At 52.3% G+C, this 11806-nt stretch overlaps 1 protein-coding gene across 2 annotated transcripts in view; it reads left to right on the top strand.

Moving 5' to 3' along the window:
- Positions 1-2244: 2244 nt before the first annotated feature.
- Positions 2245-11806, top strand: part of CD99 (CD99 molecule (Xg blood group)) — a 32810-nt gene continuing 23248 nt past the window's right edge. Inside the window, exon 1 of one of the 2 annotated variants that reach the window (XM_060138415.1) lies at positions 2245-2383. In XM_060138415.1, the coding sequence (XP_059994398.1) occupies positions 2317-2383 (67 nt within the window). In that variant the 5' untranslated portion in view covers positions 2245-2316. The remainder of the gene's footprint in view (positions 2384-11806) is intronic. The other variant, XM_060138413.1, reaches the window with a different exon arrangement.

The raw sequence follows: 11806 nt of genomic DNA, 5'->3' as shown, positions 1-11806 counted from the left end.
TGTTCTGAAGGTTGAGTTTTTGGCCCTGGGATGTGAAAATGTCATCAAGTGGACTCTCAGAAATGCCCAGTTGGAGGGTCTGTGGTGTTGACCAGTCTTACCTGGCTTGAGCTCAAACTGGACACAGCTGAACCCAAGTTCCTGAAAAATAACTCTGGCAAACATCTAACAGTTTAGGATCTGTGATGCTTGGGGAGCGTGTGAGGCTTTTTGTTTTCTGGGTTTTTTTTTTTTTGGTAGCAACAATTAAAGTGATCAGTGAAGGCAGGTTCCAAGTTCATTATGTATTAAGCACGTTACAGTTTAACGCATCTAACTGATGACTCCCCTGGGTTCCCCACTCGGAGCAAGAAGCCTGTTCCCAAATGCGTTCCATCCAGCTCCCAGTCCAGCTTATGGACTTCACATGGGTTCTGTGGTGTTTGGATACAAGTGAGGAAGCTTTTTCAAGTAATTTAATTTTCATTCTGGAAGTTAGAGCTTTCTGAAGCCAAAGCATCTGCATGATGTTATGGAAATTTTTATTTTGAACTAAGGAAGGCAGCACTTAAAAAAAAAAGAAGAGAAGTAGCCAAAAGTCATCTTAATAAATTACAGAAGCCTTCAGAATGCCTCCCTGTAGGGACATAAATCTAAAACCTCCAGCCCTGGCATTCAGAGAGCAATGGTGCCTGAGGTTATGGCTGATGATGGGGACTCAGCCCCTCAGTGACCAAATGCACACAGCCTCCAGAAGCTTCTAAAAAGAGAAAAGTGTCAGCCGTGGTCCAGCTCAATTGTCGGAGGCTGGAGATTTGCCAGGTAGGGCCTTTCTTTTGAAGGTAATTGGGGTGAGCTGAAAAGTTCCCAGGGAAGGGTCTTTGGAATTTGACCTTGGCAGGAAGCACGTGGTTTCTTTATCTATGCTTCTTTCAGAGGCTGGCTTACCTCAAGGTGCCAAAATGGCTGCAGCAGCTCCAACATCCCCTTCCTCCCTCAGAAGTGCCCTGGACGTCCTCTTGTTTACAACTGACCAGGGTCCATATGTCCTCTATTGGCCCCAAGACTGTGGTCTGGGAAAGGGAAAGTGGTAATTGGCAGAGTCAAGGCTGAAAAGCGAGGGGTAGAAAAACATAGAGAGAGAAATTTCCCTGGAGGTATGGGGCTCTCTGGCTGAGTGGTCAACCCAGGTTAGCTACAAGAAGGGACACTTCAAAGACGGTTTTTTTGGTTTTTGTTTTCGCCCGAAAATGATTACATTACCTTCCTGACTGTAGTCTACAATCATGTGTTGGGGTTTCAGTTGGCCGAGAAAAAGAACCACCTTCTCCCTGGGTCCAGGTGTGTTTGTTCAGATTGCTCGTCCTGTAAGATAAGCAGTCTGGGGGCCCTGGGGTGTGGGTCCAGGCACCTCTGGCCAGATGTGTGTCTGACCCAGTGGGTACACGTGTCCGTTGTGTATGGCGGCAGATGGCGGCGGAAGGACAGGTGTCAGGAGGGCAGGGAGGAGGGGCCCTGAGTCATCCCGGGAGCCGGAGGGGTGTGATGGGTAAGACCTGGCCCTGGATGGGTAGGGTCGGGAGGGTAGAATCCCGGAATGTGACTCAGGGCTATTTCTGTCTGACACCTTCGTTCCAGTGTCCTGAAGGAACACGGATAGAATTTTAAGCTAATACCTTAATTTAAAAAATATTGTAAGCCCGGGACAGGGAAGGGCACCCACATTGCAGCTGTGGCTTGTGACTGTCGCCAGAGATGCCTCTCCCCCCACCAACCTGGGCGCCAGCAGCCTCGGATGGGGGAGGGGAGACATGTCCCACCCCTCCCCACCTCCGGCTCGGCGGGGAGACGCTTCCGGAGGCCGGAGGCTCCTGCAAAGGAGGTCCTTGGTCAGGCTGGGAAGTAAGGGCGGCCCTGCGCCCGGAAACCCCTACCCGTGCTCTGCGCTCTGCTACTCCAGACTGGACTTTGGGGACCGCGGGCTGTTGCACCCGAGGCAGGGGGTCCACTCTTAGCAGACCCCGGAGCGGGGGCTTCACTCCGTTGTCTAGAGAGGCCGCCCGGGGGGGTCCCCGTTAAAGAGGGGTGGGAGGGTGGAGACGCGGCCCTCCGCTTTGGGAGCAGGAGAGACTGGCCTCGCCCCGCCTCCCGAGCGCGTGCCCTGCCCCTGCGGCTCCCTGTGGCCCAGGGGTGGGGCGGCCGCCAGCGGGGAGGGCTGAGGCCGGGGCGGGGCGACCGCGCTGCACCCTGACCCGGCCCCGCCCCGGGGGTGTCCCTCCCGCCGCCACCGTCCGCGCGCCACTCCCGGGACAGACACTGTGCGTCGCGGGGCGCACCATGGCGCGCCGGGCGGCCCTCGCGCTGCTGCTGTTCGGCCTGCTTGGCACCCAGGTGCCCACCCGGGGTGAGTGAGAGGCGGCCGGTGGGGCTCACGGGGGCGCGGGCCTGGCTTGGGGACCCGCGTCGGGGCCCCAGGGAAGGGCCGCGGGAGGGGGTCGAACCTTGGGGGACGGACGCTCCGTGTGGGGTGGACATACTTCGGGGGGCATAGTGCGTAGGACACGTAGTTTTGGGGGTCGCACTGGGGAAGCATGCACCTCGGGGGCGCGCTGTGCGGGGCCTACACACGTTGGGGGACGCATGGCGAGGGACGTATTTTGGGGGCGCACTGTGTGTGGGGGGGGTGGCGCGTGGAGGGCGACGCGCCGGGGAGCCCTGAGCCGTCCTTCCCGCCTAGAGGGACCCGCTGTGCCAACGGGTGGCCAACGGCCCAAGGAGGCGGCCTTACCCTTTCCTCCCCGCTTTCTTCCCGGGCGCCTTTGCACTCACTCCGCAGGCGGAATGTCAGCGTTTGTTTTCACATTCACAGACTCTTAAAAGTTGGAAGGCCCCTGGGTGGGGCGGTGGCCCCCGAGTCCCCTCCCCCTCCTCCTCCCCCCGGGGTTCCCTTCAGTTCCCGGGCGCGGGTGTGCGCCTCTGCGGCCGCCCCGCGCCCCGGCCAGAGCGCTGGCAGGGCCCGGGGACCGCGTCTTTGTTCAGGCGCTCGGTGGCCGCCTCCGGGCGCCACGCCCTGCGGCCCGGGACTAAATTTGGACTCGGCCGGGGAGCCTGAAACCCGGGAAAGGGGGAGGAAGCCAGGAAAAACTCGGGGCTCTAGAAACGCTCAGCAGCTCTTGCGGTGTCCGGGCCGCGGGGACTTTTGGCGAGCGCGCGGTCGGGTGCAGAACGACGCCGCCAAGGGACACGTGTTCTCAGGCGATCGTCCGTGTGTCCGAGTAGATAATTCGGAAAACCGCACCCAAAAAAGTGTCAGGAGAAGGACAGGACGCCCGGGACGCCCACACTCCCCAGCCAACCTGGCCTGTTTCTGGTTCTTGCCTGCGTTTTTCTGTCTTTCTCCTTTTAAAATGGAAGTTGAGATCCAGTTTTCCTGTCTCTCTCTTCTTTGAAAAGGAAAGTTGGGATCCTGCTGGGCGTGGCATAAAAAACGGGTTTCTCCGACTAACGGTTGTTTTCTGTCCTTACGTGGTTATTTTTAAGTGCACAGCCACTAGGGCAGTGTCTTTTCAGGAGTGGTCTGGTCGGTGGAGGACACGTTTTAGGAACCAGACACAGGACAGAGAAGGCCCGGTGTTTACCTGGAAATTTCCAGCTCAGCGCTAGAGGTTGAATGTTGAGCCCTGGTCCCCCGCCTGAGTTTTATTTTGGGGAGGATTTGCTAATCGATGTCTGCATTTTTAAAATGTGTGCCACGTATTCTAGAAGTTGTGTGTTCGTTGCAGGCTTTAGAACCAATTCAGCCTGATCCACGGGAAACTCTTGGAATAGTTTACAGCTTGGTGGGGAGGGCCTGGGATGGGTTTCCTGTTTCTGTTTCCTGCCCTAAATCCCACCTAGCTGCCTCACCACAGAGTTCTTCATTAGTGGGTTTTTTTTTTTTTTTTTCCTGCCGTGTGGTTGAGTCCCACCTGCTCACGAGAATTTTTCGTGCACCCCCCTGGCTACACCTTCATTCATGTTTCGTGAGTTAATTGTCCTCTGAGCCCTTAACTGTGTGCCTCGCCCCAGAGAGATGGATCACAAGGGGTTCTGGTCGCCCAGGAAGGTACCATCTGCTGGGGGGAGGGAAACATCTCACCAGGCAGATAGGACACAGGGCCGAAGCATGGTGACAGTCCCACAGTTCAAGGACTCCGGGGTGGGGAACACAGCCTTGGCCAGTGCGAGGGTGTGGCTGAGTTGGAAGCTGTCTCTGGTGACAGTTGTTTTTCGTGTGTTTGTTTTTTAACAGCTTTCACGTACAGGTTGTATTCTACCCTGTATATAAAATGTGTAATTTTTAGAAGAAACCCAGAGCACCGTTAGCCTGGAATTGCCTGACTTCTATGCAGGTTGCTCCCAGCTACTCGGGGTTGGTTGATGCTTTCAGCCAGCAGATGTTGGGGATTGAATGGCAGGGGGATGGGAGGGGGGCACAGAGCAGCGCGGGGGTGGAGAGCCAGCCTCGCCCCGAAAGAACAGAGGGAGAACAGAGCCTTGATACGTGCTGATCTCTTGGAGGACGCCTCCCCCGTCCCCTGCCTGATCCTTCTGGGGTCCGAGGCAGGGAACGGACTGTTCCTAAGATACAAATGGGGTTTTATCAGGAAAGTTTGCTTTCGAGTTGCTGAAGTTCAGAACACACTTCCCTCTAGAAATCGGGGTTTGGCTTCGTTTCCATTCTGGCTACAGACGTCCGTTGAGTCGGGGGTAGATCTTCATCGGGGTGCAGGTAGCACTGGCCTGGTTTCTGAGGCCTTGGGACCCAGGGCTCTTGTGTTCCCAGGTTTTTCTGGAAATCCCCGTGGGACAGCGTGGGGTGGAGAGACGCAGGGGCCCTAGAAGGCAAGAGGCAGCTTCGACTTAATGGAGCCCTGCTTCCTCCCGCCACCAGGGACACTTGGCCATGTCTGGAAACGTTTGTGATTGTCTCAATGGTAGGGGGTGTGCTCCCGGCATGTGGCGGGTGGAGACCAGGGCTGCTGGTCCACAGCCCGCAGTGCCCAGGACGCCCCGTATTAGAGTCACCCAGCCCCAGTGTCAGTCGTGCTGAGGCTGAGACACCCAGGGATTTGTGTCACACGTTCCAGGTTGCTGGTGGCTGGGGGTTTGGTTTCCGTAGTCTTCCTCCAGGTAGGACACTTACATCCCGGGTTTTAGAACTCCTGGCACCTGGGCGACCTAAGGGCGGACCGGGTGGGAAATGGGTCCAGGAAGGTGCTGAATCCAGGACCCCACGCTCCATGCCGGCCTCTGCACAGTAGCCAGTGCCGTTCGAAAATCCAGAAACGCCTATAGGGAAAGCGACACTTCCGGGGCAACTGCTGGGTTTCCGGGGATTCCCTCATCATCCCCGCCCGAGCAGGTGTGGCTTCTCCGGCTTCCCGTCCAGCTATTCCTGTTTCTGCCTGCCACGCAGAGAAAGTGAGTTTCATTGTCCTGCCTGCGTGTTCGGCTCTGATAAAAAGTTAATTGCGTGTTATTTCCTTTAGGGCTTTGGCTTTTTCTTCATTCTCGGTTTATGATGGTTCAACCCCCCCCCCTTTTTTTTCCATCTGGAGATATTAAAATACTTGATTTGGGGGGGGCGGTTTCTTCATGGGGGGAGATGCACTTTTCTTCATCTGGGTGATATGCTGATTGTTCGGAAAAAGAATGCAGGTGGTCGAGTAGTTATATCCATCCGACGTGTAGGAGGCAGGGTTTTCACGGGTGAAATGTGGAATTTTTTCCAGCTGAGGTTTTCCTCCCAAAGGAGACTGACTACCACACACATGGAGCCCATGTGTTTGTTCCTACTGAGATTTTCCAATCACGGTGGCTTCTTTTAGGGAGAAAAGAATCCCATGCTTGTGTATGACTTACAGACGGGGTTAGAAAGAAGACGCAGGTTGTCTTGGGGTGAGGTGTCAACTCATTCAGCGTCCTGGCTTTCCACAGAATCCTTCAGACACCCAGCTGTTGGAGGACGCCCAGCCCTGGTGGCAGCTGGGAAGACACATCTGGTACAAGACATCTCACTGAGTCCCCACGTGGTTTGTTCTGACACCCGGGTGTCCGTCCCATGTAAATCAGTGGAGATTGCCCCTTGATCTCCTTTGCCAGTTCTTAGGGTTAACGATGGAGTGTGTGTTTACAGATCTCCGAAAGTCCTTTTGGGGGGATGCAGTGGTTTTGGAAGTGTTTTCTGCAGACAGAGGGGTGTGTTCTAACCCTCAGAGGATGACACGTACTTGAAAATGAACTACCCGCAAGCACTGTTATCAACATGGGTTTCGTGATACAGGTCACGGCAGCCCCTTCGTGGCGGTAGTGTTTACCAGAGCGTCTCTGGTGGAACAGGGAAGGTGTTGTTGGGGAATCAGAATTCAACCCAACATCAACCCAGAAAGCCTCTCTGCCACGGTAGAAGGGAAAGAAACCCATTTTATGATTGAGTGAGCGTGACGCCAGGATGTGACATGCATCACAGGTGACCCACTAAGGCCGCAAAGACGCACTTTTAAAAGTAGCTAAGTAAATGTCACCCGTTCTATACAGGTCGTCAAAACAGGCTCCTTTAGCCACTGAAAATATTTACCCACCCTGGAAAAGGACAGAGAAAGATCTTCTGGAAGCAGAGGGCGAGGGAAGAGAAGTCTCTTCCTTTGTTTCCACCAGGGCTTTTATTTTTAATTTACAGTCCCTTCCAACCTTATAGGACAAAGACCCACATCACACACACACACACACACACACACACACACACAGAGAGACACACAGAGACACATACACACACATGCACACATACACACATGCACACATACACACACATGCACACACACATACACACACAATACACACACACACACACACATAGACACTTCAATCACAGTCAACAACCGTGAATACTCTGTTATATTTGTGTCCTTTTGGGAGAATGGCCAGGTTGTGTAGGATACACAAATGGTTGGTCTTAGGAGATGCTGCCGTATTGCTTCTGATTTTGGCTTTATCCTCCCAGGGAGTTCTGGTTGCCCACCCAACACTACATGTTCTTTTCTTGTTCGTGCCTAATCTCTTGGGTGAAAGAGGTTAACTAACCAGAATTCCTGTGTGTATTGACCTAATTAATAGGACAGGCACCCCTCACAGAGATTGCGGGTTCGGTTCCAGACCACCCCGGTAAAAGCAAGGCACATGAATTTTTTGGTTTCCCAGTGTATGTGAAAGTCATGTTTACATTAGACTGTAGTCTGTCGAATGTGCAGTGACATTATGTCTTAAAAAAAAAACAATGGGGCTTCCCCGGTGGCGCAGTGGTTGACAGTCCGCCTGCCGATGCAGGGGACGCGGGTTCGTGCCCCGGTCCGGGAAGATCCCACATGCCGCGGAGCGGCTGGACCCGTGAGCCATGGCCGCTGAGCCTGCACGTCAGGAGGCTGTGCTCCGCAACGGGAGAGGCCACAACAGTGAGAGGCCCGCGTACCGCAAAAAAAACCGAAAACAAAACAATGAACATGGCTTAATTGAAAAATACTTCATTTCTAAAAAATGCTAACCATCCTCTGAGCCTTCGGAGAGTTGTAGTAGTAACATCAAAGATCACTGATCAAAGGTCACCGTCACACACGTATCATAATGCAAAAGTTTGAACGATTGCGAGAATTACAAAATGTGACACAGAGAAATGAAGTGAACAAAAGTTGTTGGAAAAGTGGCACCAATAAATTTGGTCGAAACAGGGTTGCCCCAAACCCTCAGTTTGTAAAAAACATAGTAAAGCTAAATGCAATAAAATGAGGTCTGCCTGTGTCTTTCACATCTGCATCTGTATCTGTCCACATAGGGACACAGGAGTTCCTTTTTTTTTTTTTTTTTTTTTTTTTGCTTTTTGGAATCTCCTGTTTGTATTCTTCGCCTAATTCTTTTTTTAAAAATTAATTAATTAATTAATTAATTAATGGTTGTGTTGGGTCTTTGTTGCTGCACGTGGGCTTTCTCTAGATGCAGAGAGCGGGGGCTACTCTTCATTGCGGTGCACGGGCTTCTCATTGCGGTGGCTTCTCTTGTTGCCGAGCGCAGACTCTAGGCGCGTGGGCTTCAGTAGTTGTGGCACGCAGGCTCAGTAGTTGTGGCGCACGGGCTTAGCTGCTCCGTGGCATGTGGGATCTTGCCGGACCAGGGCTCGAACCCGTGTCCCCTGCATTGGCAGGCGGATTCTTAACCACTGCGTCACCAGGGAAGCCCCTCTTTGCCTAATTCTTATGGCACTTTTGGGAGTCGGTACACGGCTGTGTTAGTTTCAGCTTTGTCTTGAATGACTCGGTATGGCCACCGTCTCGCTACTCGTATTATTTTTTAAAAATCCCGTAAACAGAAAACCAGAAACTTGCTTTTTTTTTTTTTCCTCCCCCTAGAGTTAGATACAAGCCCTCTAAGCGGTGTTTTTCCAGTGGCGATTAGGGACCCTTGGACAGGCTGGGAATGTAGTGCACGTCCAGCAGCGTAGAAACAAAGAAGATCAAATAGATTAGAGTAGAAAACACCAGCATACTTTACCCACGCTTTGCTAAGTAAGCATCGGTGTGGCTTCGGTACCAGGTCAGCTGTCTGGGTGGACTGGGCCGTGTCGTAAAATGTCTTTATTTCCGCAGAAGGCAGGCGGGGGCGCTTGAAACCCGTTGCAGATCTGAACCCCTTTTCCATCGCTCTTGCTTTCTGCACTTGGACATTTTTGATAGAATCCCTCTGTTTTCAAAAAGGGCCATAAAGCCGCAGGGCATCAGCAACTTTTCAAAGAGCCAAGTAATGACTCCCAAGGGTGCTTTTGAGAAGGAAAAAAAAAGAGAGAGAGAGAGAGAATTCATTTTCATTGCTGCCTGTTCACCGCCCTTCGTGAGAAGGCAAAGAGCCAGACCTGTGGTATTCCGGGACTTGGAAGGCATTCGTCATCCGCAGACAATGCAGCCAGCGAATTCCGGCTGTTTCTGTTTGTGCATCCGCAAGGCGTTCCACCCTCCCCTCCCCCTCCCCTCCCCTCCCCTCCCCTCCCCTCCCCTCCCCTCCCCTCCCCTCCCCTCCCCTCCCCTCCCCTCCCCTCCCTTCCCCTCCCCTCCCCTCCCCCTCCCCCCGCCCTGACTCGACTCAATGCTGAGGAATTAATTAAAGACTAGTGGCCTGGCTGGAGTGAGGTAGCGCTGGACAGGTGTGATTGATGATTGATTGGTGCATGGATGATAGATAGATAGATCATAGGTTTATAGAGGATGGATGGACAGACAGATGGTGGAAGATAGATAATGGATAGATGATAGATAAACACAGGATAGATGGAGAGATGTCAAAAGATAGATGATGGATGGATGAATGGATGGATAAAAGATGATAGATAGATGCGACAGATTAGATAGAAGATACATAGATAGATAGATGATAGATAGATAGATAGATAGATAGATAGCTGCAGTACCTGTCTCAAGTGGTTGCCAGTTGGAGGGGGCCATTATCTCACTGCTCTGAAACCACCAGCACCTAGACTCACCGTAAGCACATCACCAGGCAGTGGGTTATAATCTCTGCATTCCTACAAGATAAGGAGCTGACTCAGAGTTGGGGAAGGAATCGGCGCATGGGAAGGACAGAGCAGAAGATGAGTCTCAGCTGGGGTGTGGACTGCATCCTGCTACCACAGAGAAAGCTTTCCTGGTCACCTCTTGGAAGGCAGATGCTGGTTCCCCTGCAGTCCCGCCCCCAGATCTCTCTCCACCCTAGGCTAACTTCCATAAATGCTGATAGATCTGGTCCGTCTGGATGCACCCACGGTGTCTACATTGCTCCATATCCCGGGCTTCTCATGATGTTCTCCCAGGCCGGCATGTCCTCCTTCACTCCTGCTTCTTGTGATAGGACCATTTGCCCAGATTCTCAAAATGAAAAGTCAGCTTTCATTCCTGCCAGCTCCTTCTCCCATATCCGATGTTAGCGAATCCTGTTGATTTCATTTTGTAAATCTTTCTCCACCTATGCTCCTGTCTCCATTTCTGCTTTCATTTTTAAGGCTCCCCCTGCCCCCCCAAAATCCTTCCAGGAAGAATACAAGAAGCCCTTAACCATTTTCTTTCCTGGATGCTCAGGTACTTTGAGAAGGCCTGGGGACTCCCCCTCAGAATAACATTTCTTTTTAATGCATAAAATAAAATACATAGGACTGCCAGGGAAACGAATTATATTAAACCAGCCACCCAGTGTGCAGGGGAAGAAGATGCTGGCCTTAGCTGAGGGTGTTGGCAGAGCCTGGACCAGGACAGCAGAAATGAGAGAGAAGCGACCAGCTGTGTTAAGGAGTAGTAAGGAAATAAAAATCTATACTAGTGGCTTGCGAACCGGCCCCCAAAGTTTTTTCTTTAATTGGCCTGGGGCACAGCCTGGGTCTCGGGACTTACGAGGTCTCCTTGGATGTGCAGCCAGAGATGAGAACCAAGATCTGTATTTGAGCTTCAGAAACTGTAATATGCATAGGAATCACCCATGGAAATGCTTTAGTCTGGCTGGGAGGGATCCTGAGGGCTTCCTGTAGGAGGGCAGCCTCTTATCGGGGCTTTGAGGACTGAATAGGAGTTTTCCTGGTATGGACAGAAGAGATTGGCATTTACGGCCAAGTAGAGGATTCGAGGGAAGCCCCAAGGACAGACAAGGTGCCCAAACTGTATGACCCCTCAAATCATTCACAGGATGCTGGGGGGATTGTAAATTTTCGAGGGACATAGAGTGACATCTATTGTATTTCCATAACATCTTAGAGAAAAACCCGAGTGAACTTCTTGGCCAGTCATAGTACTGATTGTACCATCCATCCTCAGCATTCAGACCCCATATTTGCAAATCTGCCTACTTGCTACAATTTATTGGTAACTCCCAAATTGATACTGAGTTCGGGGATTTGTGCCCAGCTGCAAAAACACGGGGTCACCTCTCCGGTCTTAGATCGTAAACAAGTATCTGTGTCGTGCCGCATTTTTGTGCTTTATGCTTGCGATTTTGCTTCTAAGCACGAGAAGGTTGCCGCGTGCCTGAAATACGTGTGTGAGATGAGCTTCCTTTAGGCGGGAGAAAGAGTGCTGTGAGCATCAACAGTCTAGATTAAATAAGATCAAATTCCACAGAAACATGCATGAAACAAGGTTATGTGCGATTAACTGATGGCGGTGTGACCTGAGGGTGCAGGGACTTAACCCTGGAGTTCCCCAGGAGCCATGATTGAATATTATTAGCTCATTCAGCATTTCCGGCGACTGTAAGAACGGAACCACTACGGATGACGTGCCTTGACTGTGATTAATAAACAGAACTGTCAGGTCTAGGTTAGGGGCCTTGGGCCAGGTTTCTGGAGATGCAAAGCCTCTGTGGACTGATCAAGTTTGGGGCCTTCTGACGGGTCATTTAGGGCCAGTGCGAAGGGCAGGGCGGTGACCCAGGGTGAAGGGTGATAAAATTGGAAATGGATTTGGGGCTTTGAATCAGATCCTGGAAATTATCTTTCAGGGTGACGATGACTTGGTTTCCTAGCTCAGGGAGACGGAATTTACCGGGGTCCTAGAACTACCTCCCTACAGCCGGGATGAGGGTCCTGGGCCACTCTCGCCATCCCAGCCCACCCACCAGGATCAGCACCACCTGGAGGTTGTTAGAAATTCAGATTCACAGGCCCGGCTCCCACCCACTGAGTCAGTGTCTTTGGGATCGGGGCCCAGGAACCTGGGCTCCCCAAATTCTAAAACTCACTGGTCCACGGCACCCGGAGCCCAGC

Source organism: Lagenorhynchus albirostris, chromosome X (genome assembly GCF_949774975.1).
Source record: "Lagenorhynchus albirostris chromosome X, mLagAlb1.1, whole genome shotgun sequence".
Classification (NCBI taxonomy): domain Eukaryota; kingdom Metazoa; phylum Chordata; class Mammalia; order Artiodactyla; family Delphinidae; genus Lagenorhynchus; species Lagenorhynchus albirostris.
This window is presented reverse-complemented; position numbering and strand designations above follow the sequence as displayed.